This window comes from Lepidochelys kempii, chromosome 28 (assembly GCF_965140285.1).
Source record: "Lepidochelys kempii isolate rLepKem1 chromosome 28, rLepKem1.hap1, whole genome shotgun sequence".
Classification (NCBI taxonomy): domain Eukaryota; kingdom Metazoa; phylum Chordata; order Testudines; family Cheloniidae; genus Lepidochelys; species Lepidochelys kempii.
In genome coordinates, this window is record NC_136407.1 from 687,711 (window position 1) to 713,756 (window position 26,046).

General features: G+C 72.8%; 3 protein-coding genes and 1 long non-coding RNA gene across 8 annotated transcripts; 2 read left to right on the forward strand and 2 right to left on the reverse strand.

The window, feature by feature from the left end:
- The first annotated feature begins 701 nt into the window (after positions 1-701).
- Positions 702-12,848, forward strand: ARRB2 (arrestin beta 2). The gene is given in 20 exon segments (XM_078850799.1): positions 702-924; positions 3,583-3,613; positions 4,740-4,799; positions 4,994-5,005; positions 5,008-5,037; positions 6,160-6,233; positions 6,235-6,269; positions 6,271-6,358; positions 8,289-8,348; positions 8,498-8,551; positions 8,982-9,107; positions 9,109-9,192; positions 9,615-9,699; positions 9,934-10,006; positions 10,437-10,574; positions 11,166-11,249; positions 11,346-11,365; positions 11,368-11,424; positions 11,794-11,848; positions 12,152-12,848. Coding segments are annotated over 20 exon segments (1,386 nt in total). The 5' UTR covers positions 702-798; the 3' UTR covers positions 12,246-12,848.
- LOC144929935 (uncharacterized) lies at positions 12,473-21,834 on the reverse strand. 5 transcript variants are annotated; one of them, XM_078850824.1, is made up of 10 exons: positions 21,817-21,834; positions 21,041-21,410; positions 20,740-20,943; positions 20,208-20,326; positions 15,704-15,785; positions 14,790-14,865; positions 14,636-14,709; positions 14,127-14,191; positions 13,793-13,859; positions 13,483-13,555 (listed from the first exon to the last, which is right to left on the reverse strand). In XM_078850824.1, exons 4-9 carry the CDS (start codon positions 20,290-20,292, stop codon positions 13,831-13,833), a joined length of 411 nt encoding a protein of 136 aa, XP_078706950.1. In that variant the 5' UTR covers positions 20,293-20,326; positions 20,740-20,943; positions 21,041-21,410; positions 21,817-21,834; the 3' UTR covers positions 13,483-13,555; positions 13,793-13,830. The 5 variants fall into 5 exon arrangements, with proteins under 5 accessions (XP_078706953.1, XP_078706952.1, XP_078706950.1 ...); XM_078850825.1 differs by lacking the exon at positions 20,740-20,943; XM_078850827.1 differs by lacking the exons at positions 14,790-14,865; positions 20,208-20,326; positions 20,740-20,943; positions 21,041-21,410; positions 21,817-21,834 and adding exons at positions 12,473-13,356; positions 16,362-16,450 and having other exon boundaries at positions 15,704-15,843.
- Positions 16,427-19,211, forward strand: MED11 (mediator complex subunit 11). The gene is given in 4 exon segments (XM_078850828.1): positions 16,427-16,663; positions 18,836-18,966; positions 19,060-19,153; positions 19,156-19,211. Coding segments are annotated over 4 exon segments (351 nt in total). The 5' UTR covers positions 16,427-16,578; the 3' UTR covers positions 19,197-19,211.
- Positions 21,835-21,844: 10 nt separating the features above from the next.
- Positions 21,845-25,296, reverse strand: LOC144929937 (uncharacterized). The gene is made up of 3 exons (XR_013635095.1): positions 25,113-25,296; positions 23,144-23,270; positions 21,845-21,907 (listed from the first exon to the last, which is right to left on the reverse strand). It is a non-coding gene; the product is annotated as an uncharacterized LOC144929937 (long non-coding RNA).
- Between the last annotated feature and the right edge of the window lie 750 nt (positions 25,297-26,046).

Consider the following 26,046-nt stretch of genomic DNA (forward strand, 5'->3'; position numbering starts at 1 on the left):
GGGGCGGGGGCGTGGGGGGGCGCGGAGCACCCAGGCCGGGGGGGGCGCGGAGCACGCAGGGCCGGGGGGGGCAGTAGCATGGGGGGGGGGCCCGGTGCACACAGGGCCGGGGGGGCGGTGGCGAGGGGGGGGCGCGGAGCACGCAGGGCGTGGGGGGGCGTGGGGGGGGGCGCGGAGCACCCAGGGGCGGGGGGCGGGGGGCGTGGGGGGGGGCGCGGAGCACCCAGGGCCGGGGGGGGGCGCGGAGCACGCAGGGCCGGGGGGGGCAGTAGCATGGGGGGGGGCCCGGTGCACACAGGGCCGGGGGGGCGGTGGCGTGGGGGGGGGGGGGGGCGCGGAGCACCAGGGCCGGGGGGGGCAGTAGCATGGGGGGGGCCGGTGCACACAGGGCCGGGGGGGGCAGTAGCATGGGGGGGGCCCGGTGCACACAGGGCCGGGGGGGGCGGTGGCGTGGGGGGGGGCGCGGAGCACCCAGGGCCGGGGGGGGCAGTAGCATGGGGGGGGCCCGGTGCACACAGGGCCGGGGGGGGGGCAGTAGCATGGGGGGGGCCCGGTGCACACAGGGCCGGGGGGGGCGGGTGGCGAGGGGGGGGAGCGCGGAGCACGCCAGGGCCGGGGGGGGCGTGGGGGGGGGGCGCGAGCACGCAGGGCCGGGGGGGTCATTCCCCTCGCTCGCCACAAGGTTGCAGTAGCAACACCCCCCCCCCTTGACGTCTCTTCCCCCCCCTTTTCCGCCTCCTCCCGGGCGCGCCCCTGATTGGCTGCGTCTCCCCCCCCCCACGTGACCCGGGGCTGGCCATGGCTTCACTCGGGTCCCGCGCCCGCTGCCTGCTGCCCGGACCCTGGACGCGAGCCCCCGAGCCTAGCGCGGCGCGTGCAGCGGCCCCCCCCGGAGCCGGCATGGGGGGAGAAGGCGGGGACCAGGTGGGGGCCGGGCGTGGGGGGGGGGGAGGTGGCAGTGGGGCAGGTCAGCCCCATTCCCAGAGCCGGGCAGAGAAACCCAGGCGTCCGGGCTCCCAGCCCCCCCCCCATCCAACCCCCCAGTCCCCCCTCCCCTCCCAGAGCCAGGTAGAGAACCCAGGAGTCCTGGCTCCCAGCCCCCCCCCCCCCCCGCTCCAGGCCCCGCTCCCCTCCCAGAGCGGGGGGCAGAGAACCCAGGCGTCCGAGCTCCCCCCACCAGCCCCCGCTCCCCTCCCAGAGCCGGGAAGAGAACCCAGGGCGTCCGGGCTCCCAGCCCCCCCCATCCAACCCCTCCTCCTCCCCTCCCAGAGCCAGGTAGAGAACCCAGGCGTCCGGGCTCCCAGCCCCCCCATCTAACCCCCCAGCCCCCGCTCCCCTCCCAGAGCCCGGGAGAGAACCCAGGCTGTAACCCCCCAGCCCCCGCTCCCCTCCTAGCAGGGGGAGAGACCCCAGGAGTGCTGGGTTCACCTGTACTCTGGGGGGGAGGGGGGCTGGCCCTGGTGCCAGGATGTGGGTCAGGCCTGGGGAGACCAAGACAGCCCCCCCCCGCCCCCAGTGCAGCTAATCGGGGCGAGGCGGGAACCGGCTTCCCAGCGACATCCCCGGACACCTGGGTTCCTGGGGCATCTCAGGACAGTGTCACTTCGGTCCAGGACGCCTGGGTCCTTTCGGGCCTTTGGGGGGGGCTCCCTCCAGAGGGGTTCAGGGCCCCAGCCCATAGTATGTGCCCCCCCACCCGAGCCAATCTGGGGGGGGAGGACTCTGCCCTGGGGGTGCCCGGGGTGGGGCTGGCCCCTGTCTGGGATATTTGTTGAGGGCGTTGATTGTCTGGGGTTTATTGCCCCGGCCGTAAGGGTTGGTGGGGAGGAGAGATGGGGCTGAGCCCCTCCCTGTTACCCCCTGGGGTCCCCCCCAGCCCCGCCCCGGTGCCCCTCGCTCCCGCCCCGGTGCCCCCTCGCTCCCGCCCCCCAGCCCCGCCAGTGCCCCTCGCTCCCCGCCCCCCAGCCCCGCCGGTGCCCCCTCGCTCCCGCCCCCCAGCCCCGCCGGTGCCCCTCGCTCCCGCCCCCCAGCCCCGCCGGTGCCCTCGCTCCCGCCCCGCAGCCCCTGCCCGCCCCTCGCTCCCGCCCCGCAGCCCCTGCCCGCCCTTGCTCCCGCCCCGCAGCCCCTGCCCCCCCCCAGCCCTGCCGGTGCCCCTCGCTCCCCCCCCGGTGCCCCTGCCCCCCCCCCAGCCCCGCCGGTGCCCCTCGCTCCCGCCCCGCAGCCCCTGCCCCCCCCCTCGCTCCCGCCCCGCAGCCCCTGCCCCCCCCCTCGCTCCGCCCCTCGCTCCCGCCCCGGTGCCCCTCGCTCCCGCCCCGGTGCCCCTCGCTCCCGCCCCGCAGCCCCTGCCCCCCAGCCCTGGGCTCTGGGGCCATTGGGGCCATGGGGATGCTCCGGGGCGGGTCAGAAAGAGGAAGTGAAAAGCCGCAGAGCGCAGCGGTCGGATATCAGTAACTGCCTCGCAGGGGGGGTGGGAGAAGATGGGGGGGGGGAGGGGAGTGGGGGGGCCCAGATGCCCCTCCCCCTGTGCTTCACCAGCAGCAGCCATTGTGGCCCCCAGCAGCTCCGGACTGGAGGTGCAGCCAGCTCTGGGGCGGAGCGGCTCCTTGTGCGGGCACCTGTGTTGGGGGGGGCCTGACTCCCTCCCATCCCCCAGGGGCCGTGGAGGGGGCTCGGGATCGGGGCCGAGTAGCAGGACGCTGGAGTGCCGGGGTGCACGGAGAACCCCCCCACAGCTGTCACCGGCGTCCCGTCCCCCCCCCCGCACCCCCTGGGACTTCCTCCCAGTATCCTGCCGAGGAAACAAAACAGGAATTGCCACGTCCTGTCAGAGACGTGTCCCCAGCTTCTGCTCGCCCCCCGCCCCCCCATGCGGGCCCCTCAGCCCTGCCCCCCATCCCAGCCCTGCCCCCCACCGCAGCCCCTCCCCAGTGCACGGTCCCTCATCTGTGCCCCCTGCCTGGGGCTTGGGCCTGGCAGTTTCCATAGCAACCTGGGGGTTGGGGGGGAGCGGGGGGAGACCAGCTCTGAAGCCCCTCCCAGACAGGACCAAATGTAGGGGGAGGGTCCTGAGTCCCATTCTGCGCCCCCCCGCTGAGAACGGGGCTGAGTGGGGACCCCCCATGGGCAGAGATGGGGGGGCCCCCCACCCTCCCATCAGTGCTCCTCCTCTGGGCTGGAGCAAAGGGGGAGGGGTTCCCAGGGCTGGGGTCGGGGGTCCCTGCCCCACACCCGGGAAATAGGCCGTGTGGGTCAGGCCTGTATCTGGGGGACCAGGGACGGGTTGCTGGGGGGGACTGGGTTGCTCCTGCCCCCCCCCGGGGGAACAAGCGTGTCCCGTTCCCCCCCCCCCCGACCCCCCAGCGGCTCCCGTTGCTGGGGTGACTCCAGGACACCTGGCCTGGATCCTGTTTCCATGGCAACCAGCTTAGCCTTGAGCTGGGGGGGTGTTGGATGCCCCCCCAAGAGTTAAACCCTCTGCTGGGGGGTCAGGGGTCAAAGGTCAGCCCCGGGGGACGTTGGGTTTTTTTGGGGGGGTTTCTACCAGTCGATTCTGACCCGTCTCCCCCCCGATTCCTCCCCCAGGGTCTTCAAGAAATCGAGTCCCAACTGCAAGGTGAGTGACAGCCCGGGTGCCCCCCCAGTCCTGCCTGTGCCCCCCGTTTCCCCTACCCCCCCCAGCTCTTGCTGGTGCCCCTCACTCCCGACCCGCAGCCCCTGCCCCCCCAGCCCTGCCGGAGTCCCTCACTCCCGACCCGCAGCCCCCTGCCAGCCCAGCTCTGCTCCCCCAGCTTTGCCGGTGCCCCTCCCTCCTGACCCACAGCCCCTGCCCCCTCCAGCCCTGCCGGTGCCCCCCCAGCTCCTGCCGGTGCCCCTCACTCCCGACCCGCAGCCCCTGCCCCCCCCCAGCCTCGGGCTGTGGGTGTGTGACATGGTTGCTCCCCCCTTTGGTTTCCTGTTGCGATCCCTCCCCTGCCTGGTTTCCTCCCTCATACGCTGACTCGGGGATGCTGTTCTCCCCCCGTTGCACGGTCTTTGCACGCGCTAGTGAGCGCCCAGTCCTCGCACGGCTTGTGCACAGAGAACCTGGGGGCGGCGGAGGCTGGGCCCAGGAGAGTGTGTGTGGAGGGGGGGATGTGTTGGGGGGGGGGGTCTCTGCTCCATGGTATTTGGGGGGGAACGGGAGGTCGCCTCAGGTTCTGGTGTGGGGAGACGGACCCCGTCAGCTCCGGGTAGCAAAGGGTTAACCCTCCCCCACCCCACCCCCCAGCGACGGTTTGTTTACATTGGGTCTCCACGCACCTGCCCCCCCCCCCCGCCTCCTGATTGGCTTCCCCTGTCCCTGGGGGCCCCCCAGCAGAGTCCCGGCGTGTGGGGGGGAGTTGGGAGCCGGCCGATAAACAGGCTCCGGAAAGGGGCAGGGGGCGCGTCGGGGGGGCCATGGAGCCCCTCGAGCTGGACAGGATTTGCTGCGAGGTGTCCCGAGGCTCCAGGTGTTCAGGAAACAGCTGGGGACCCAGGTAACCGGGGGCAGCAGGGGCCTGGGGGGCGTTACTTGGGGGGCTCTGGCAACCTGCATCAGAGGAGCCTTGAGCTGGGAGACCCCTCCGCCGAGCTGGGACCGGTCCCCTCCCGGGGTGCTGTGAAGGGGCCAGTTCCCTGCGGAAGGGGGGGGCATGTGCCCCCGACCCCCTTGTCCGTCTCCCCCCCCCCCCGACCCCCATGTCCATCTGTCCCCACAGCTCACCGTCTATCTGGCAAGCGGGACTTCGTGGATCACCTGGACCGGGTGGACCCTGTGGGTGAGTTGAGGCGGGGAGCTGGGGGGCTGGCCATGGGATTGGGGAAAGGAGGGCTGGGGTGCTCTGGGGAGTAGTGGGGGGCTGGGGTTTGGGGGGGCAGGTGGCTCTGGGGGGGCAGGCGGTGGGGCTTGGGGGATAACTAGGGGGCAGTGGGGTCCTGCCCCGTTCTTACCGCCGCCCCGGTTCCCGTGCAGATGGCGTGGTGCTGGTGACCCTGAGTACCTGAAGGATCGGAAAGGTAAGAAGGGGCGTAGGGCGGCTCTGCCCCAGTGGGGTTCGGGGGCATTCCTGGCTCCACCCCCTCATTTGACCCAGACCTGATCGTTCAGCCCCCCCCCGGGGCTGTCAGCGTCCCGGGGGAAAGGAGCCAGGAGCAAAGTAATGCCCATGGGAAAAGGTCACCGGTCTCGGGGGGGGGGGGGGTGCGCCATGACGCGTGCGCAGAGTTCGCGCCCCCCCCCCCCGCAGATTTCTTCGCCTCCCCGCAGCAAAACGACGTTCTGCACCTTTCATCTGGCAACTAAATGGGGAGGCTCCAGCCTGGCGCTGGGGAGCCCAGGCCATGGGCTGCACGGAGGTGGGAGACCCCCTGCAGCTCCCCCTCCCCCCCGCACAGGGGCTTGTCGGGGGTTCTCGGGGCAACAGCCCTGGGACTCTGCGGGCGGGGGGGGGGGGATAGAGCTCGGCAGGGGGCCTGGCTGTGGGGGGCTCCGTGGGCTGGGGATCTGGGTGTGGGCGGCTCATCGGGCGGGGGGGGGGGGGGCTCGGCGGAGGGTCTGGGGAGGAGGGGGTCTGGACACACGGGGCAGCAGCTCCCTGTACAGGGATCCCTCCCCTTGCAGCTGAGGAGCCGTGGGTGCAGGAAGTGGGGGGTGGAGAGTTTGCAGAGCTTCCTGCAGCCGGGGGGAGCAATGTGGGGTGGGTTCGACCCCACCCCGGATGCTGTGCAGGGAACGAGGAAGTCGCGTTCCCCCCCCCCCCCCCCCAGCCCAGCCCAGCCCAGCTGGGACGACCAGCCGGGTCTTTCCAGTCCCGCCCCCTGCCCCACAGTGATTCGCCTCCCTGCCGCCGGCCCTGGGCCCCCGAAACATACCGCTGGGGCTGGGGGGGGCCACGTGACCGCTCTCGCGGCTTCCCCACGGCCTTTCGCTGCGGGGAGGCGAAGAAATCTGCGGGGGGCAGGAACTCTGCGCACAGCGCCGTGGCGCCGAAACCCCCCACCCCCCCGGGCCGTGAAAACGTCCCGCTCCGGTCGCCCCCTCTCGGCTTCCCCGGGAGAGAGTGGGGGGGGGGCGGAGCTGGCCGAGGCCCCTCCCCTCACCCCCCCACCTTGTGTCCCGTCCCCCCTCCCGCCCCGCAGTGTTTGTGACGCTGACCTGCGCCTTCCGCTACGGGCGCGAGGACCTGGACGTGCTGGGCCTGTCGTTCCGCAAGGGACCTGTTCGCGGCCACCTGCCAGGCCGTGCCCCCCCCCGCCCGAGGAACGGCGCCCCCCCACCCGCCTGCAGGAGCGGCTGCTGCGCAAGCTGGGGCCCAACGCCCACCCCTTCGCCTTCACGGTGAGACCCCCCCCTTCGCCGGCACGGTGAGACCCCCGTCCCTAAATCCCCCAACGCCCCCCCCTTCACCCGGCACGGTGAGACCCCCGTCCCTAAATCCCCCCAACGCTCCCCCCTTTGCCTTCACGGTGAGACCCCCGTCCTAAATCCCCCCCTTCGCCTTCACGGTGAGACCCCCCCCCTTCGCCGGCACGGTGAGACCCCCTCCCTAAATCCCCCCAACGCTCCCCCTTCGCCGGCACGGTGAGACCCCCCCCTGTCGCCTTCATGGTGAGACCCCGTCCCTAAATCCCCCCCCAACGCCCACCCCTTCGCCTTCACGGTGAGACCCCCCGTCCCTAAATCCCCCCCTTCGCCTTCACGGTGAGACCCCCCCCTTCGCCTTCATGGTGAGACCCCCGTCCCTAAATCCCCCCCCAACGCCCACCCCTTCGCCTTCACGGTGAGACCCCCCGTCCCTAAATCCCCCCCTTCGCCTTCACGGTGAGACCCCCCCCTTCGCCGGCACGGTGAGACCCCCGTCCCTAAATCCCCCCCAACGCTCCCCCTTCGCCTTCACGGTGAGACCCCCGTCCCTAAATCCCCCCCAACGCTCCCCCTTCGCCTTCACGGTGAGACCCCCCTCCCTAAATCCCCCAACGCCCCCCCCTTCGCCTTCACGTGAGACCCCCTCCCTAAATCCCCCAACGCCCCCCCCTTCGCCTTCACGGTGAGGACCCCCGTCCCTAAATCCCCCCAACGCCCCCCCCTTCGCCTTCACGGTGAGACCCCCGTCCCTAAATCCCCCAACGCCCCCCCTTCGCCTTCACGGTGAGACCCCCCTCCCTAAATCCCCCCGTTTGCCTTCACGGTGAGACCCCCCGCCCCTAAATCCCCCCCCCTTCGCCTTCACGGTGAGACCCCCTCCCCTAAATCCTCCCAACGCCCCCCCTTCGCCGTCACGGTGAGACCCCCCGCCCCTAAATCCCCCCCTTCGCCTTCACGGTGAGACCCCCCGCCCCTAAATCCCCCCCCTTCGCCTTCACGGTGAGACCCCCTGCCCCTAAATCCCCCCCTTTGCCTTCACGGTGAGACCCCCGCCCCTAAATCCCCCCTTCGCCGTCACGGTGAGACCCCCCCCCTTCGCCGTCACGGTGAGACCCCCCCCCTTCGCCGTCACGGTGAGACCCCCTCCCCTAAATCCCCCCCTTCGCCTTCACGGTGAGACCCCCGTCCCTAAATCCCCCAACGCCCCCCCCTTCGCCGGCACGGTGAGACCCCCGTCCCTAAATCCCCCCAACGCTCCCCCCCTTCGCCTTCACGGTGAGACCCCGTCCCTAAATCCCCCCAACGCCCCCCCCTCGCCTTCACGGTGAGACCCCCCTCCCCTAAATCCCCCCCTTCGCCGGCACGGTGAGACCCCCCTCCCCTAAATCCCCCCAACGCTCCCCCTTCGCCTTCACGGTGAGACCCCCCGCCCTAAATCCCCCCAACGCCCCCCTTCGCCTTCACGGTGAGACCCCCCTCCCCTAAATCCCCCCCTTCGCCTTCACGGTGAGACCCCCCGCCCCTAAATCCCCCCCCTTCGCCTTCACGGTGAGACCCCCCGCCCCTAAATCCCCCCCCTTCGCCTTCACGGTGAGACCCCTCCCCTAAATCCTCCAACGCCCCCCTTCGCCGTCACGGTGAGACCCCCCCCTTCGCCGTCACGGTGAGACCCCCCCCTTCGCCGTCACGGTGAGACCCCCCCTTCGCCGTCACGGTGAGACCCCCCGCCCCTAAATCCCCCCCTTTGCCTTCACGGTGAGACCCCCCCGCCCCTAAATCCCCCCCTTCGCCTTCACGGTGAGACCCTCCCCTGGGTCCCTAAATCCCCCAAGGCCCCCCCCTTCGCCGGCACGGTGAGACCCCGCCCACTGGGGAACCCCATTTAATACACCCTGTGTCTCAGATCCCACAGAACCTGCCCTGCTCCGTGACGCTCCAGCCCGGCCCAGAGGACACGGGCAAGGTACGGACGCGGGGGTCGGGAGGGAGGGGCCCCGGCAGGCCTGGGGGGGGGCTGTGGGTCGGGAGGGAGGGGCCCCGGCAGCCCTGGGGGGGGGCTGTGGGTCGGGAGGGAGGGGCGCCAGGCTCATGGGGTCTTTCCCACACTCTCAGGCGTGCGGGTCGATTTTGAGATCCGAGCTTTCTGTGCTAACGCGCTATCTCAGAGTGACCCCAGGGTGAGCCCCCCGCGCGCAGCCGAGGCTGCAGACAGGCAGCGAGCGAGACCCCCTGCCCTCCCAGAGCCGGGGAGAGAACCCAGGAGTCCGGGCTCCGAGCCCCCCCCGCTCTAACCCACCAGCCCTCACTGCCCTCCCAGAGCGAGAACCCAGGAGTCCTGGCTCCCAGTCCCCCCTGCTCTGACCCACCAGCCGTCACTCCCCTCCCAGAGCCGGGAGAGAACCCAGGTGTCCGGGCTCCCAGCCCCCCCTGCTCTGACCCACCAGGCCCCACTCCCCTCCCAGAGCCAGGGAGAGAACCCAGGCGTCCTGGCTCCCAGCCCCCCCTGCTCTGACCCACCAGGCCCCACTCCCCTCCCGGAGCCAGGGAGAGAACCCAGGCGTCCTGGCTCCCAGCCCCCCCCCTGCTCTGACCCACCAGGCCCCACTCCCCTCCCGGAGCCGGGGAGAGAACCCAGGCGTCCTGGCGGGCTCTGACTCCCCTCTCCCCCAGGAACTCGGTGCGGCTGGTGATCCGGAAGGTGCAGTACGCCCCCGAGAAGGCCAGGCCCCCAGCCCACGGCCGAGACCACCCGGCACTTCCTCATGTCGGACCGGTCCCTGCACCTGGAGGCCTCGCTGGACAAGGAGGTGGGGGGCTGGAGGGGGCGCGGGGAGCTGGATCCGGGGGACAGGACGTGGGGGGGATCTGGGGAGCTGTGGGGGGCACGGGGAGCTGGATCTGGGGGACGGGACGTGGGGAGGATCTGGGGGTCCGCGGGGGGCACAGGGAGCTGGATCTGGGGGGCACGGGGAGCTGGATCTGGGGGACGGGACGTGGGGAGGATCTGGGGGTCCGCGGGGGGCATGGGGAGCTGGATCTGGGGGAAGGGATCTGGGGGGCACGGGGAGCTGGATCCGGGGGACGGGACGTGGGAGGGATCTGGGGGGCACGGGGAGCTGGATCTGGGGGATGGGACGTGGACGGGGGGAGGCCGTGGGGCCCTGACGCGGGGGGGGGGGAAGGTACTGGGGGGGGCCTCGCACTGACCCCCCCCCGTGTGACCCCCCAGCTCTATTACCACGGGGAGCCCATCAGCGTGAACGTCCACGTGACGAACAACTCCAGCAAGAGCGTGAAGAAGATCAAAGTTTCGGGTGCGTCCTGGGGGGCAGGGGGGTGGGATTGTACGTGGGGGGGGGCTGATGGGGGCAGACGCGTGCTGGGGGGAGTAGGGGAGGTTGTACACTTGGGGGGGGTCATGTACGGGGGGGAGATATGCACCCCCTGCACTGGGGAGGTTAGGGCCCTGGGCCGGGGGGGGGGCAGCATGTCGGGGGGGGGGACTGCCTGTGCCCCCCCTCTGATCCCCCCCCCCTCCCCCCCCGCAGTGCGACAATACGCAGACATCTGCCTCTTTAGCACGGCCCAGTACAAGTGTCCGGTGGCCCAGACCGAGCAAGAGTGAGTGACCCCCCCCCGGCACAGAGACCCGGGGTGGGCGCAGGCTGGGGCTGCACTGGGGGGGTCCCGGAGGAACAACCTGGCCCTTTGGGGGGGGTCCCTGGCCGGGGGCCCGGGGAGGGGCCGGGGGCCCGGGGAGGGGCCCGGGGGTGGCGTGGGGGGGAGGGGCCCTGGCCGGGGGGCCCGGGGAGGGGCCCGGGGGTGGCGTAGGGGGAGGGTCCCTGGCCGGGGGGGCGGGGAGGGGGCCCGCCGGGAGGGGGCCCAGGGGGAGGGGCCCTGGCCGGGGGGGGCGGGGAGGGGCCCGGGGGTGGCGTGGGGGGAGGGGCCCTGGCCGGGGGGGGCGGGGAGGGGGCCCGGGCGGTGGGGCGTGGGGGGGGTCCCTGATTAGTTGGGGTCCCGCCTGCTCACCCCCCACCCGCTCTGCGCCCAGTGACCAGGTGTCGCCCAGCTCCACGTTCTGCCGGGTTTACACCCTGACGCCGCTGCTGAGCCAGAACCGGGAGAAGCGGGGCCTGGCGCTGGACGGGAAACTCAAACACGAGGACACCAACCTGGCCTCCAGCACCATGTGAGGGGGGCTCCGGGGGGGCGCGTCTACACCCATTCCCTGGGCCCATCGCTGGGTCCCCGGCCGCCCCGCCCCAGAGGTGGCCGCGTCTCGGGGCCGGGTCCCCGGCTGCCCTGCCCCAGAGGTGGCCGCGTCTTGGCGCCGGGCGAGGGGACCCTGGGCCCCCGGCTGCCCCGCCCCAGAGGTGGCCGCGTCTCGGGGCCGGGTCCCCGGCTGCCCTGCCCGAGGTGGCCGCGTCTCGGGGCCGGGTCCCCGGCTGCCCTGCCCCGAGGTGGCCGCGTCTCGGCGCTGGGCGAGGGGACCCCGGGGCGCCGGCCGCCCCGCCCCAGAGGTGGCCGCGTCTCGGGGCCGGGTCCCCGGCTGCCCCGCCCCAGAGGTGGCCGCGTCTCGGCACCGGGCGAGGGGACCCTGGGCCCCCGGCCGCCCCACCCCAGAAGTGGCCGCGTCTCGGGGCCGGGCGAGGGGACCACGCGCTATCTCAGAGTGCCCCACCCCAGAAGTGGCCGCGTCTCGGGCCGGGCGAGGGGACCCCGGGGTGCCGGCCGCCCCGCCCCAGAGGTGGGCGCATTCCGACCCCGCGCTCTGTTTCAGAGTCAAGGAGGGGGCGAACAAGGAGGTGCTGGGGATTCTGGTCTCCTACCGTGTGAAGGTGAAGCTGGTTGTCTTGCGGGGGGGGTAAGTACCTGCTCACATGTCCCGTCTTGCCCCCCCTACCCCCGGTTTCCCCTTAACCCTGCCCCCCTCTCACTGTCCCCTTCGCTCTCCCCGCAGCGACGTGTCCGTGGAGCTGCCTTCGTCCTAATGCACCCCGAGCCCCGCGAGGCGTTCGCACTGGCACGGCCCCAGTCAGGTAAGGGTTAAACAGAGCCCCTGGGTCACCCAGTGCCCCGCCCCAGAGGTGGGCGCATCTCTGCGCCAGGCGAGGGGTCCCCGGGTCACCGGCCGCCCCGCCCCAGAGGTGGGCGCATCTCTGCGCCAGGCGAGGGGTCCCCGGGTCACCGGCCGCCCCGCCCCAGAGGTGGGCGCATCTCAGCGCCAGGCGAGGGGTCCCTGGGTCACCGGCCGCCCCACCCCAGAGGTGGGCGCATCTCTGCGCCAGGTGAGGAGTCCCCGGGTCACCCGCCGCCCCGCCCCAGAGGTGGCCGCATCTCGGCGCTGGGCGAGGGGCACCAGGTTGCCTGGCGGGGAGGATTAATGATTTTTTCTCCCCTCCCTGCAGTTGTCCCAGAGATGGACGTGCCCGTCGACACCAACCTCATCGAATTTGAAACCCAGTAAGAGCCCCCCCATGTCCCCCACACCTCCCAGGGAGTCCTCCCGGCCGCACCCGGTGTTGGGAGGGGCCTGTGGGAGGGACTAGGGTAGCTTTATCCGTGTCTGCCCCAATAAATGGGGGATAAGAGGGGTGTATCCCCAGAGCAGCGGGGGGGGGGGTCCTAAATTGGGGCAGGGACCAGTCCCCACCCCAGTGTCCCCTGGGGGTCCCACATGTGCGGGACTGCCTCATGCAGGCTGGTTGGGGGGGTGGGGCCAGGGAGCAGCCCCCTCCTTAACCCCACATCCGTCCCACCCCTCAGCTATGGCCAGGACGACGACATCGTCTTCGAGGATTTCGCCCGCCTGCGGCTCAAGGGGGAAGTCAAGGACGACCAGGACGATGACCATTTCTGAGGGTGGGGAGGGAGCTGGGCAGCTGACCCCCCTCCCCGTAGCAGAGTTGGGGCCTGCCCTTGATTGGGGGTGTGTGGATTTTAACTGTCTGTTTAGGCTTTTTATGCTGCGTTGCCCCCCCGGTGAGGGGGGTCCCCACTAAGCCCCCTATCTCACTGCTGTACAGGGGGGCCCCCAGAACCAGGTCTGGCTTTTAAATGTCATTAACTTGGGGGTCCCTTTTTCTCCCCCCCCCCAAGATTTTAACCATTGCTCCCTCCTGAGCTCTGGAAGGGGTAACCCCTGCCCCCCACTCCTGGGGGGCAGCTCCCCCCACAACCCCCCCAGTGAAAAGCACTGGACTCCTCTCTGGGCATTATTGCTGCTTAGACGCCCACGGCCCCTGTTCATCTATCCGTGGACTTTTACACCTGTTTTCATTCTGGGGGGGCCCCTGCCCCCCATATCTGCTCTGGGGGCCCCTGCCTGGTGTGGGTGGAGTCAGGACCTGGCGCCCCCCCTGGGTGGGGGCCTGCGGATGCTCGTGCTGGGGGTCGGGGATTTTGGGGTTTTGTGACAGTCGCGCTGTAGCCATATGTAGGGCGGGAGGTGGGGGGGGGGTGGCTCTCGCAGAGCCCTGGGCCAAGTAAGAAAATATCAACTGGTGTCTGGGGTGGTTCGTGTTGCAGAGCTTGGCGCCAGCCGCCCCGCCCCAGAGGTGGGCGCATCTCGGCTACAGAGGATGCCAGGGATCCCTGACCACAGAGATCTGGGCTAGAGTGTAGCCGCCCCCAGCTGTAGAGGGGGCCCCCCACAGCCTTAGGCCTAGACAGTGCCCCACAACCCTAGAGAGCAGCTCCGCAGGGCTAGAGCGCCCCGCGTGGGGGGGTACACACCAGGCAGCCTCTCCAGGGGACAGGGAGCATTATGCAAATGAGCACAATGCATATTCAAATGTGGACATCAGCACAAGGCAGCGTTTGCATACAAGGGCTGGGTTAATGAGCCTTGGGGCGGGGGGGAGATCTATGCCAGACCCCTCCCCTCCCAATGTTCCAGGAGCGGGGGGTCCCCGGTGCAGCTGCTTAGGGGGCATCTCTGTCCAGCTCCGCAGCGGGTCCGGGCGCCGGGTCTGGAACAACAAAGGGGCGGGGGGACAATGTGGGTGAAAACCCAGCTGGGAGAAAGGGGGCCAGCAGGGGTGCTGACAGTGCGGGGGGGGGGGCGACCAGGGGCCTCACTGGTCTCCCCCTCTTACCTGGTCCTTCACCCTCCATTTCTCCTCCTCTCCCAGGGGATGAGCTGCCCCTGGGGCCCAGCCCCACCACTGCCTGGGGGGGACAGAAGAGAAACAGTGAGACCCCTGGGACCCCACAATCCTCCTGACCCTGGGGACAGAACCCAGGAGTCCTGGCTCCCAGCCCCCACTGCCCTCCCAGAGCTGGGGAGAGAACCCAGGTGTCCGGGCTCCCAGCCCCCACTGCCCTCCCAAGGCTGGGGAGAGAACCCAGGTGTCCGGGCTCCCAGCCCCCCCTGCTCTGACCCCCCAGCCCCCACTCCCCTCTCACCAGCTCCTCGCAGGACGTGTTACAGCTGCTTTCGCTCGTCACCAGCTCAGCGGCCAGCCAGGGGGGTCTGGAGGGGGAAAGGGTGTTAATTTAGGGTGCACACCCTGCCCCTCCCTCCCAGCCTGGGCCTGCCCGGGGGAGGGTTGCTCGCCAGGCCCCCAAATGCAGCTGTCTCTGGGGTGGGGTGTCCGGGCAGCCACCAGCCCAGCTGGGCGTGGCGGGGGCGGAGGGAATCTGAGCGCGGGGTATCTGGGGGGCGGGGGTGATGTCCATGGGGAAAGGGGGGGCCATGCCAAGGCAGGAGGGTGGAGGCACGAAATGGGGGGGTCGTTACCCAGCTGCTGCTCCCAGCCGTAGCCTCTCCAGCTTCTGCGCAGCCGGGACACCTGGTTCTGGTACCTGCGGGCGGGGCACAGACAGACCGGTAGGGGGGTGCCCAGCCTGGGGGGGCACAGGGGGGTCACCCCTCCTCTCCTTGCCCAGGCTGTCGGTGCTCAGGGCAGGTGGCCCTAGGGGGGCCGTGGGGCTCACCTCTCCTCCCGGGCATTGGTCTCGTTCACCCTCTGGGCCTCCAGCTGCTTCTCCTGCACCCACCGGGCCTCCAGCTGGTCCCGGGCCCGCAGCGCCGCCCCCAGGGCCGCCCGCAGCCCCTCGGCCTCTGGCCCCGCTCCACAGCCGGGCCTGCAGCTCCTGGCAGCGCCCCGCGAGCCCCGCCAGCTCCCGGGCACAGCGCCCCGCCCTGGGCAGACACACGCCGGCGTTAGAGCCCCGAGGACGGGGCGGGATGGGGGGGCCCCAGAGGGCCGTGGAGGGGGGACGGGGTGGGGGGGGATTGGGGCTCACCTGGCCCGGTGCTCCTGGCATTCGGCCTCGCTGTGGTTCAGGGCATCGCTCAGGTGGGCCACGCTCTGGGCCAGCTACGGGGGGGGGGGAGACACGGGGGGGGGTTAGTCCCACGGATGCTGCTCCCCCCCCACAGCGCCCCCCCCCGGCTCACCTCCTCCTGAGCCCCCCGCAGCTCTGCCAGCTCGACCGCGTGCTGCAGCCGCAGAGACGCCAGCTCCAGGGGGGCCCTGGGGGGCATAAAGGGGGAGTGGGTCAGAGCCCCCCCCAGCCCTGCCGGTGCCCCTCACTCCCGACCCACGGCCCCCTGCCAGCCCCCAGCCCTGCCCCCCACTCCCGACTCGCAGCCCCCAGCCCTGCCCCCCCAGCCCTGCCGGTGCCCCCCACTCCGACTCGCAGCCCCCAGCCCTGCCCCCCCAGCCCTGCCGGTGCCCCTCACTCCCGACCCACGGCCCCCAGCCCTGCCAGTGCCCCCCACTCCCGACTCGCAGCCCCCAGCCCCTGCCCCCCCAGCCCTGCCGGTGCCCCCCACTCCCCACCCACGGCCCCCAGCCCTGCCAGTGCCCCCCACTCCCGACTCGCAGCCCCCAGCCCTGCCCCCCCCAGCCCTGCCGGTGCCCCTCACTCCCGACCCACGGCCCCCTGCCAGCCCCCAGCCCTGCCCCCCAGCCCTGCCGGTGCCCCTCACTCCCGACCCACGGCCCCCTGCCCTGCCGGTGCCCCCCACTCCCGACTTGCAGCCCCTGCCAGCCCCCAGCCCTGCACCCCCAGCCCTGCCGGTGCCCCCCACTCCCGACCCCCAGCCCCAGCCCTGCCCCCCCAGCCCTGCCGGTGCCCCCCACTCCCGACCCCCAGCCCCTGCCAGCCCCCAGCCCTGCCCCCCAGCCCTGCCGGTGCCCCTCACTCCGACCCACGGCCCCCTGCCCTGCCGGTGCCCCCCACTCCCGACTCGCAGCCCCCAGCCCTGCCCCCCCAGCCCTGCCGGTGCCCCTCACTCCCGACCCGCAGCCCCTGCAGCCGCTCCCGACCCGCAGCCCCCGGAGCAGGGGGTGGTGGCCCCGGCTCCACCTGGGTGCCTGGGGCCCCGGCTCCAGCCGGAGGGTCTCTGCCAACAGCCGCTCCAGGTCCCGGCGCTCCGAGAGTCTCTCATCTGTAGGGAAGGAGGGGGAGGGGCTGGGAGCCCGGACGCCTGGGTTCCCTCCTTGGCGCTGGGAGGGGCGTGGGGGCGGGGTCAGGCCTCTGGATTTCCCACCTGAGGCTCCGCCCCCCGCTGTGCGACTGGCCCCGCCCCTGCTCGGCCGGAGGCCCCGCCCCCGCTCACGACTCTGCCCCAGGCCCCGCCCCCAGCCGAGGCCCCGCCCCCGGCTCTGTACCAGGCCCCGCCCCCGCTCAGGACTCTGTACCAGGCCCCGCCCCCGCTCACGGCTTGGCCCCAGGCCCCGCCCCCAGCCGAGGCCCCGCCCCCAGCCGAGGCCCCGCCCCAGCCGAGGCCCCGCCCCCGCTCAGGGCCCTGTACCAGGCCCCGCTCACGGCTTGGCCCCAGGCCCCGCCCCCAGCTGAGGCCCCGCCCCCGGCTCTGCACCAGGCCCCGCCCCCCGCTCACGGCTTGGCCCCAGGCCCCGCCCCCCGCTGAGGCCCCGCCCCCACTCACTGCTCGGCCCCGCCCCCCCGCTCTCGACTCTGCACCCGGCCCCGCCCCCGCTGAGGCTCCGCCCCCCCGGCTCACGGCTCTGCACCAGGCCCCGCAGCCGCCGCGTCTCGCGCTCCGCCGCTCTAGCTCCGGCGCACGTGGCGCCTCCAGGCCGGGCCGGGCCCCGCCCCCTCCATCGCTTCCGGGTCACGTGCGCCGGCGCCGGCAGATGTAGCGCCGGGGAGGAGGGGGCGGAGCCCGGCCGGCGCATGCGCCGCGAGCAGCAGGGCGGGGCGGCGGCGCGCGCGGGGCCATGGCCACCTACAGCGTGGCCAACGAGCGGCTGCGGGTGCTGGAGGAGCTGGAGCGCGAGATCGGCGCCTCGCTCCAGAGCGCGGGTAGGGGCGGGGCCAACGGCCGAGCGCGCGTCGGGGCGGGGCCTGGCTGCAGAGCGCGGGGCGGGGCCAACGGCCGAGCGCGCGTCGGGGCGGGGCGGGGCCAACGGCCGAGTGTGGCTGGGGGCGGGGCCACGGTCTCCCCCCATTTGCTGTTTTGGGCGCCTCGGGTGGGAGGGGCCAGGCTGCAGGGCAGGGGCGGGGCTAACGTTTGGGGGCGGGGTCAGGCTGCAGGGGTGGGGAGCTGCAGTGGGGTGCGGCGAGTCAGGCGGGGGGCAGAGCCCCCTCCTGTACCCCAGCCCTGAACCCCCCCAAACCCAGAGCCCCCTCCTGCACCCCAACCCCGAGCCCCCCAATCCCAGAGCCCCCTCCTGCACCCCCAGCCCCGAGCCCCCCCAAACCCAGAGCCCCCCCTGCACCCCGAGCCCCCTCCTGCACCCCAACCCCAAGCCCCCCAATCCCAGAGCCCCCTCCTGCACCCCAACCCCCAGCCCTGAGCCCCCCCAACCCAGAGCCCCCTCCTGCACCCCAACCCCCAGCCCCGAGCCGCCCCAACCCCGGAGCCCCTCCTGCACCCCAACCCAGAGCCCCCCAACCCAGAGTCCCCTCCTGCACCCCAAGCCCCCCCAAACCCAGAACCCCCTCCTGCACCCCAGGCCCTGAGCCCCCCCAAACCCAGAGCCTGCAGCCCTGAGCCCCCAAACCCAGAGCCCCCTCCTGCACCCCAACCCCAGCCCCGAGCCCCCCCAAACCCAGAGCCCCCTCCTGCACCCGAACCCCCAGCCCTGAGCCCCCCCAACCCAGAGCCCCCTCCTGTACCCCAACCCCCACCCTTAACCCCCCAACCCCAGAGCCCCCTCCTGCACCCCAACCCCCAGCCCCGAGCCGCCCCAACCCCGGAGCCCCCTCCTGCACCCCAACCCCAGAGCCCCCCCAACCCAGAGCCCCCTCCTGCACCCCAAGCCCCCCCAAACCCAGAACCCCCTCCTGCACCCCAACCCCCAGCCCTGAGCCCCCCAAACCCAGAGCCCCCTCCTGCATCCTAACCCCCAGCCCTGAGCCCCCGCAACCCCAGAGCCCCCTCCTGCACCCCAAACCCCTCATCCCCGGCCCCACCCCAGAGCCTGCACCCCCTGCCCCAGCCCAGTGGAAGTGCGTGAGGGGAGGGAGAGCTGGCGAGGGAGGGGGACTGTGGTGACCCGGGGGCGGGGCCTGGGGAAGGGCGTGGTCTGGGAGAAGGGCGTGGCTAGGGTATTGGGTTTGTGGGAGTAGAAAGTTGTGGCTGGAGGTCATGGATAGGGGAAGGGGTGCCAGGGGCTTTTGGGGGGAAGGGTGCTGGGGGATCCCCGGGGGGAGGTTGCTGGGGGATCCCCTGGGCAGTTGCCAGGGCGTTCGGGGGGGAGGGTGCTGGGGGATCCCCTGGGCGGTTGCCAGGGGCGTTCGGGGGGGAGGGTTGCTGGGGATCCCCAGGGGGATGCCAGGGGCTTTTGGGGGGAGGGTGCTGGGGGATCCCTGGGCGGTTGCCAGGGGCGTTCGGGGGGAGGGTTGCTGGGGGATCCCCGGGGGGATGCCAGGGTCGTTCGGGGGGGAGGGTGCTGGGGGATCCCCTGGGCAGTTGCCAGGGGCTTTTGGGGGGGAGGGTGCTGGGGGACCCCCAGGGGATGCCAGGGGCTTTCGGGGAGGAGGGTTATTGCTGGGGATCCCCGGGGGGGATGCCAGGGGCTTTCGGGGGGGAGGGTTGCTGGGGATCCCCGGGGGGATGCCAGGGGCGTTCGGGGGGAGGGTGCTGGGGGATCCCCTGGGCGGTTGCCAGGGGCTTTCGGGGGGAGGGTTGCTGGGGGATCCCCGGGGGGATGCCAGGGGCGTTCGGGGGGGAGGGTGCTGGGGGATCCCTGGGCGGTTGCCAGGGGCTTTCGGGGGGGAGGGTGCTGGGGGATCCCCGGGGGGATGCCAGGGGCGTTCGGGGGGAGGGTTGCTGGGGGATCCCCGGGGGGGATGCCAGGGGCGTTCGGGGGGGAGGGTTGCTGGGGATCCCCGGGGGGGATGCCAGGGGCGTTCGGGGACAGGGGTGCCGGCGAGTCAGGCCCGGAACAGGGGGGCGCTTTGGGACGAGGCTCGCCCCAGGGAAGGGGGGGGGTTATCGGGGCACCCCTCACCCCCCCCGCCGCCCCCCAGGGAACGTGATCCTGGAGCTGTCGAAGGAGAAGCCGACCGAGCGGCTGCTCGAGCGCCAGGCCGCCCAGTTCACCGCCTCCGTGCAGAAGGTGGAGTCGGAGCTGTCGGGCCAGATCCGCTACCTCACCCAGGTCAGGGGGGCGGGTCCGGCGCAGGGGGGCGGGGCCGGCTGGGGCGCTCAGGCTCACCCCCCATCTCTGCTGTCTCCCCCCCCCCCCCCACAGGTGGCCACGGGGCAGCCCCACGAGGGCTCCAGCTACTCGGCCCGCAAGGGCTGCCAGATGGCGCTGAACCGGGTCGACTACGCCCGGGTCAAGCTGGAGAGCTGGCCCGCACCTGCGAGCACATGCTGGAGCAATAGGGGGCGCCCCCCGGCCCGCCGGAGCTCGCCGAGCCCCCCCCGTGGGAACACGCCAGGAGCACGGGACGGCGGCCGGGGGGAGCGCGGAGCCGCTTGCCACACGCGTGACCGGCCGGGCACGTGAGAAGGCGGGACACGCTCCGGGGGGACCCAGGAGCGACACGGCGGCCGGGCCCCGCCCCACCCCGGGCGCACCGGGAACACGGTCTGACCCACCGGCTCTCAGCGCCGGGGGGGCCACCGGCGGGGGGGGGACTGTTTTTCCTACTGCCCTTGTTAAATAAAAGGGGAAAAACCCAGATTGCCCCACACTGAGGACCTCTGTTCGGGGGACGGGGTGTGGATGGGGCAGGAGCTGGCCTTGGGGGAGCCCCATGACTGGACGTGCCAGAGGAGGGAGCCCCCCCCGTGGGTCTCCCCCCGGTGTAAATCCCACCCCCCTCCACACGCGCCCTGTTTCCACACCGATCCAGCCCCCCCGCCAGCCTCCGCACAGAGGAAGTGAAAGTGTCTGGGGGGCGGGGGGGGTGTCCTCTCTCCAGAGCTGCACCCACATCAGTCTCTGGGGGGGGCCCCCCTTGCATGCTGGGGGTTCAGGCCAGTTCCAGGTGTTCCCCCCTCCCCCGACTCCCAGCCTGGGTGCAGAAACCTCGGAGAGACCCCCCTACCCCGGCAGAAATGCAGGGATCTGGGGGCTGCGGGGGGAGCCCCAAAACTGTGCCCCCCCATTAATAACCAGTCGCAGCCTTGTACAAACTTCTGTATTAAAGCACTGGCACATTGTACAAGGGGGGGCTGGGAGCAGGCCACCCCGGGGAATAAATTAGTGGGGCTCTGGGGGGGCAGGACTGGCAGGTGTCTCCCAGAGTACCTCCTCTGTGGTTAGAGATTAGCTTAGTGCGGGGGGGGACAGCTCTGCGGGGCCCCCCGGAGCCAGGGTCCTTCATGCAGTGGGGGGGGCCGGGGCATTAGACCCCCAAAGTCACCCCCTCCTTGCCCTTCCCTGCATACCATCACCCCCCACCTCCCCACCCCAAGAAAGCACAGTGGGGATCGGGGTGCTGGGGTCCAGGTTTGGGGGGGCGCCGTCCGTCATCCCAGCTCGCAGGAGTGGTACAGTGTCTCGGTGCCTGGGGGGGGATAAAACGGGAGGGGGGGGTTAGAGCAAACCGAGGACCCCCAAGCCAGCACGGCCAGGGCCCGCTCCGGGAGCTCCCACAGCTAGGAGGAGAGCGGGCATTGGGGGGGGCGTAAATTAGGAGGAGAAACGACCCTCACGCCTTGGGTCCGGGGGATTAGTCGGGGGGCACAGAGGTGGGGGGACGAGGCTGGGCAGAGATGGGGCATGGTGGGGGGGTGTCTGAGAAAATGAGCTGGAGGGACTCAGGGATGGGGGTGGATTAGCTGGGGGGGGGAATGCCAGGGGCACAGATCGGGGGTGGGGGGGTGGATCGGCCGTGGAGGGTGCGGGGGGCAGAGAGCCAGGGTAAATAGCCAGTCCCCCAGGGAAGCAGGGCCCCCCCAACCCCGTTGCGCCGCTTACCTGGGTCTCGGGGCGGGGGGCCGGGTGGCTGGGGGGCCGCTGGCTCCGCCGGCAGAGCACGTAGGTCAGGCCCCCCAGCAGCCCCAGGGTGGTGCCCAGCAGCACCAGCACGGCTGTGAGGTAGGGACGGGGCTGAGCGGGGGGGGGGCCCATCGGCCGCTCCCTCCCCCTGCTGGGGCGCCAGGCTGGGCCCCCCAACGGGGTCTGCACGACAAAGGGGGAGGGGGTTAGAAACCAGGGGGGCAGGGATCCCTGCCCCACGGAGAGTCCCCCTCATGGGGAATCCCAGCTGTGAGCTCACCGGTGGCCAGGGCTTCATTTGTGGGTCTGGCCGTGGGTCTGTGCGGCTCTGGGGGTCCGTGCCGCTGCGGGGGTCCGTCTGTGAGTCCCTGGGGCTCTGGGGGGCTGTGCCGCTGCGGGGGTCCGTCTGTGAGTCCTGGGGCTCTGGGGGTCCGTGCCGCTGCGGGGGTCCGTCTGTAAGTCCCTGGGGCTCTGGGGGGCCGTGTGGCTCTGGGGGGCCATGCCGCTCCGGGGGTCCGTCTGTGAGTCCCTGGGGCTCCAGGGGTCGCGCCGCACTGGGCATGGGGGGCCGGGTGTTGGGGGGCAGGGGAGCGTTGGTGGGGTTCGGGGCCGGCCCCCGCCCCCTTGGCGGGCATCAATCCTTCCGGCTTCTGCAGGACACGGTGAGTTTGTGACCTGGCTGGGCCAGACGGGAGGGCCCTCGCCCCCCCTGCCCCCCAACAGAGTCCACTCCACCCCCCAGCAGCCCCCCACTGCCATCTCTGCCCTGCCCGCCTCACCCAGGCGCAGGGTCTCCCCCTCTTCCCCTGTGCTCCCCCACAGGGATCCCCACTTCCTTGGCCCGTCAGACCCGCCCCACAACCACTCAGGGGGAAGCTGTAGGATCTGGGTCCCCCCCAAACCCCAGAGCAGGGAGTACTGGATGGGGACCCTCAAGGGGTGCACCCAGATCCCAGCTCCATCAGGGGACCCCTTTTTACAGGGGGGAGGGAGAGCAGCCCCCACATAACCCGGGGGGGGCAGCGGCTGGGGGGAGGGGTTGGGGGTCGGACCCACCTTTGTTCTCCCAGAGCTATCTCAGAGTCGGAGCTGGATCACCCAGTCGGCGCTGTCCAGCCCACAGATCTGTACACGGGGCAGCTCGAACCTGGGGGGCAGAAATGAGGGGGGGTCTGGCCTGGCCCCGCCCCATGGCAGGGGCGGTGAGGCTAGCTGCTGGGGGGGAGCCAGAAGGGCTGGTGGGGAGGGATGGGGGGTTGGCTGGTATCTGGGGGCTGGTGGGGGGAAACGTTGGCGGGGTGGACCTGGGGGGGGCGGGAGGAGGGTTTGGTGGGAGCAGGTCGCGGGGGCTGGTGGGGGGGTGGGGTTGGCAGGAGGATCAGGGGGCCTGGCAGGGGGAGGGGTTGGCTGGGGATTGGGGGGCTGGCAGGGGGAGCACCGGAGAGGGTTTGCTGGTGGGGCTGGGACTGGAATTTGCAGCACCAGGAAACGGGGTGTCTGGAATTAATGGAGAAACTTTTGTCATCGGCTGGGGGGCATTCTGGGCCGGCGGGGGGCAGCAGGGCTATTCAGGGCTGGCGGGGGGCGTTCTGGGCTGGCGGGGGGCAGCAGGGGTATTATGGCCCGGGGGGGCGCTCTGGCCCGTGGGGGGCGGCGGGGGGGCAGCAGGGGCATTATGGCCCGGGGGCGCTCTGGCCCGGCAGGGGGGGCAGCAGGGGCATTATGGCCCGGGGGGGGCGCTCTGGCCCGGCGGGGGGGGGCAGCAGGGCTATTCAGGGCTGGCGGGGGGCGTTCTGGGCCGGCGGGGGGGCAGCAGGGCTATTCAGGGCTGGCGGGGGCGTTCTGGGCTGGCGAGGGGGCAGCAGGGGTATTATGGCCCAGGGGGGCGCTCTGGCCCGGCAGGGGGGGCAGCAGGGGCATTATGGCCCGGGGGGCGCTCTGGCCCGGGGGGGGGGCAGCAGGGGCATTATGGCCCAGGGGGGGCGCTCTGGCCCGGCGGGGGGGCAGCAGGGGCATTATGGCCCGGGGGGCGCTCTGGCCGGGCGGGGGGGCAGCAGGTGTACTATGGCCCGGGGGGGCGCTCTGGCCCAGCGGGGGGCGGGGAGGGGTATTATGGCCCGGGGGGGGCAGCAGGGGTATTATGGCCCGGGGGGCGGCTCTGGCCCGGCGGGGGGGGGGCAGCAGGGGCATTATGGCCCGGGGGGGGCGCTCTGGCCTGGCGGGGGGGCAGCAGGGTATTATGGCCCGGGGGGGGCGCTCTGGCCCGGCGGGGGGGCAGCAGGGGTATTATGGCCCGGGGGGCGCTCTGGCCCGGCGGGGGCGGGGAGGGGTATTATGGCCCGGGGGGCAGCAGGGGTATTATGGCCGGGGGGGGGGTACGTACCGGACGAGGTGCCCGCCGCAGGCCTCGTAGCCCTTCACCCTGTCGGCGAGGTCCCGGAGCCGCCCGGGGGGCGTCCTCAGCCTCTGGCATTTGCAGACCCCGAGCGCGCCCCCCTCGTTCCCCCAGGCTGCGAGCGGGGGACACACCTGGGGTTAGGGGTCTGCCACCGGGGCCCGCTGGGCATAGGGTGGGTGGGTCCCGCCAGCCCAGCCCCACAAGGGAGAGATCTGGGGGGGTCCCAGGCCCCCCAGGGGCGGGAGACGTGCGGGGGTCCCAGCTGAAGCAGCCGAAATGAGGCTCAGCCCCGGGGGCCGCAGGGGTGGGGGGGTCACACGCCTCGATGCAAGGGGGGGGCGCTGTATGGGGGGGTCAGTAGGGGGGTGTTTAGCCCAGAACCCCACCGGGCGGGGGCGGCTCTCAGCCTGTTGCCCTCCCCCGCGGAGCCGCGCGAGGAGATGGGGCCAGGCGCGGGGCGCAGCTGGGGAGGGGGGGCGCGGGGGGAGCTGGGGGACCGGGGGGGGGGCGCAGCTGGGAGGGGGGCGCGGTGGGAGCTGGGGACCGGGGGGGGCGCGGCGCAGTTGAGGGGGACGCGGGGCGCAGCTGGAGACGGGGGGCCGGTGGGCGCAGTTTGGGGTCGCGGGGGGCAGCTGGAGATGGGGGGCCGGGGGCGCAATCGAGGGGGACGCGGGGCGCAGCTGGAGACGGGGGCCGGGGGCACAGTTGGGGGTTGCGGGGGCAGCTGGAGACGGGGGCCGGGGGCGCAGTTGGGGGTTGCGGGGGGCAGCTGGAGACGGGGGCCGGGGGCGCAGTCGAGGGGACGCGGGGTGCAGCTGGAGACGGGGGGCCGGGGGGGCGCAGTTGGGGGTTGCGGGGGGCAGCTGGAGACGGGGGGCCGGGGGCGCAGTTGGGGGGGACGCGGGGCGCAGCTGGAGACGGGGGGCCGGGGGCGCAGTTGGGGGTCGCGGGGGGCAGCTGGAGACGGGGGGCTGGGGGCGCGGTCGAGGGGGACGCGGGGCGCAGCTGGAGACGGGGGGCCGGGGGCGCAGTCGAGGGGGACGCGGGGCGCAGCTGGAGACGGGGGGCCGGGGGCGCAGTTGGGGGTTGCGGGGGCAGCTGGAGACGGGGGCCGGGGGCGCAGTCGAGGGGGACGCGGGGTGGCAGCGGAGACGGGGGGCCGGGGGCGCAGTTGGGGTCGCGGGGGGCAGCTGGAGACGGGGGGCCGGGGGCGCAGTTGGGGGGGACGCGGGGCGCAGCTGAGACGGGGGCCGGGGGCGCAGTCGAGGGGGACGCGGGGCGCAGCTGGAGACGGGGGGCCGGGGGCGCAGTTGGGGGTTGCGGGGGGCAGCTGGAGACGGGGGGCCGGGGGCGCAGTCGAGGGGGACGCGGGGCGCAGCTGGAGACGGGGGGCCGGGGGCGCAGTTGGGGGTTGCGGGGGCAGCTGGAGACGGGGGGCCGGGGGCGCAGTCGAGGGGGACGCGGGACGCAGCTGGAGACGGGGGGCCGGGGCGCAGTTGGGGGTCGCGGGGGGCAGCTGGAGACGGGGGGCCGGGGGGGCAGTTGGGGGTTGCGGGGGGCAGCTGGAGACGGGGGGCCGGGGGCGCAGTTGGGGGGACGCGGGGCGCAGCTGGAGACGGGGGGCCGGGGGCGCAGTTGGGGGTTGCGGGGGGCAGCTGGAGACGGGGGGGCCGGGGGCGCAGTTGGGGGTTGCGGGGGGCAGCTGGAGACGGGGGGCCGGGGCGCAGTTGGGGGGGACGCGGGGGCGCAGCTGGAGACGGGGGGGCGCGGCGCAGTCGAGGGGGACGCGGGGCGCAGCTGGAGACGGGGGGCCGGGGGCGCAGTTGGGGGTCGCGGGGGGGCAGCTGGAGACGGGGGGGCCGGGGGCGCAGTCGAGGGGGACGCGGGGCGCAGCTGGAGACGGGGGGCCGGGGGCGCAGTTGGGGGTCGCGGGGGGCAGCTGGGGGGCTCTTACCCGGCGGGGGGCCCAGCAGCAGCAGCAGCAGCAGCAGGAGGGGTCGCTCCCGGGCCGGGGGTCGCCGCCATGGGGCCGGGCACGGACCGAAACCGCCCGGGACAGGGACCTGGCCGGGGTTTTCCGGGCTGGGCGGGTCCTGGCCCGGGAGGAGGCGGGTGCGTCTCGCTCCCTGCCTGGGGGATCCCCCTCCCCCGGTCCCTGCAGCCCCCACCCCGGACTCCAGCGCCCCTGGGGCCTGCCCCCCAACTTCCTGCCCCCTGGACACTCCCACAACTGCCCCCTTATTACCCTGCAGATCTGCCCCAGACCTCATGGATGACCCCAGCCCCCCCTCCCCGTACCCTTCCCCCCACTCCCTTCCCACCCCACCCAACCCCCTTGGCAGGACGCTGAGCATCCCCCCTCCCCCCGTGGTGTTGTGAGCTTCCCAATCAGGGTGGCGCTTGGGGGTGGGGCTACAGTCACCCCCAAATTGGCCTCAGCCCCCCTGCCCCTGTATGAGGGTTACAGAGGAGCAAGGCTGGCCTGGCCCCTGCCCCCCCTTACTTCTGCAGCCCCCCTGGCCCCCCCCCACACCACACACCCAGAAAAAGCCCCATCTGGATTTGCAGACTGTGGGAATCTGGCTGGGTTTGGGGACTGGAGGCAGGATAGAGGAAGGCCTTGGGTCCAGGCAGTTGTTGCTTTAAATAGTCCCGGGGGGGGGGGGGCTGGAGGGGGAGGGGGGGTTGCTGTGTTGTTTTGTTTCCGTTGCATGTTCTCACTTTTTTTTCCTGGGGCTTTTCTGTGACTAACTGGGGCGGCAGACGGAGCCGGCTGCGGAGGTGGTTATTGGCCGGAGAGAAAACCCGCCATGGCAGCTGGGCCCCCAAGCCAGCCCCCCCCAATCTTCTGTCTCGCCCCCCTCTTTCCCCTCCACCGGGAAGGGGCT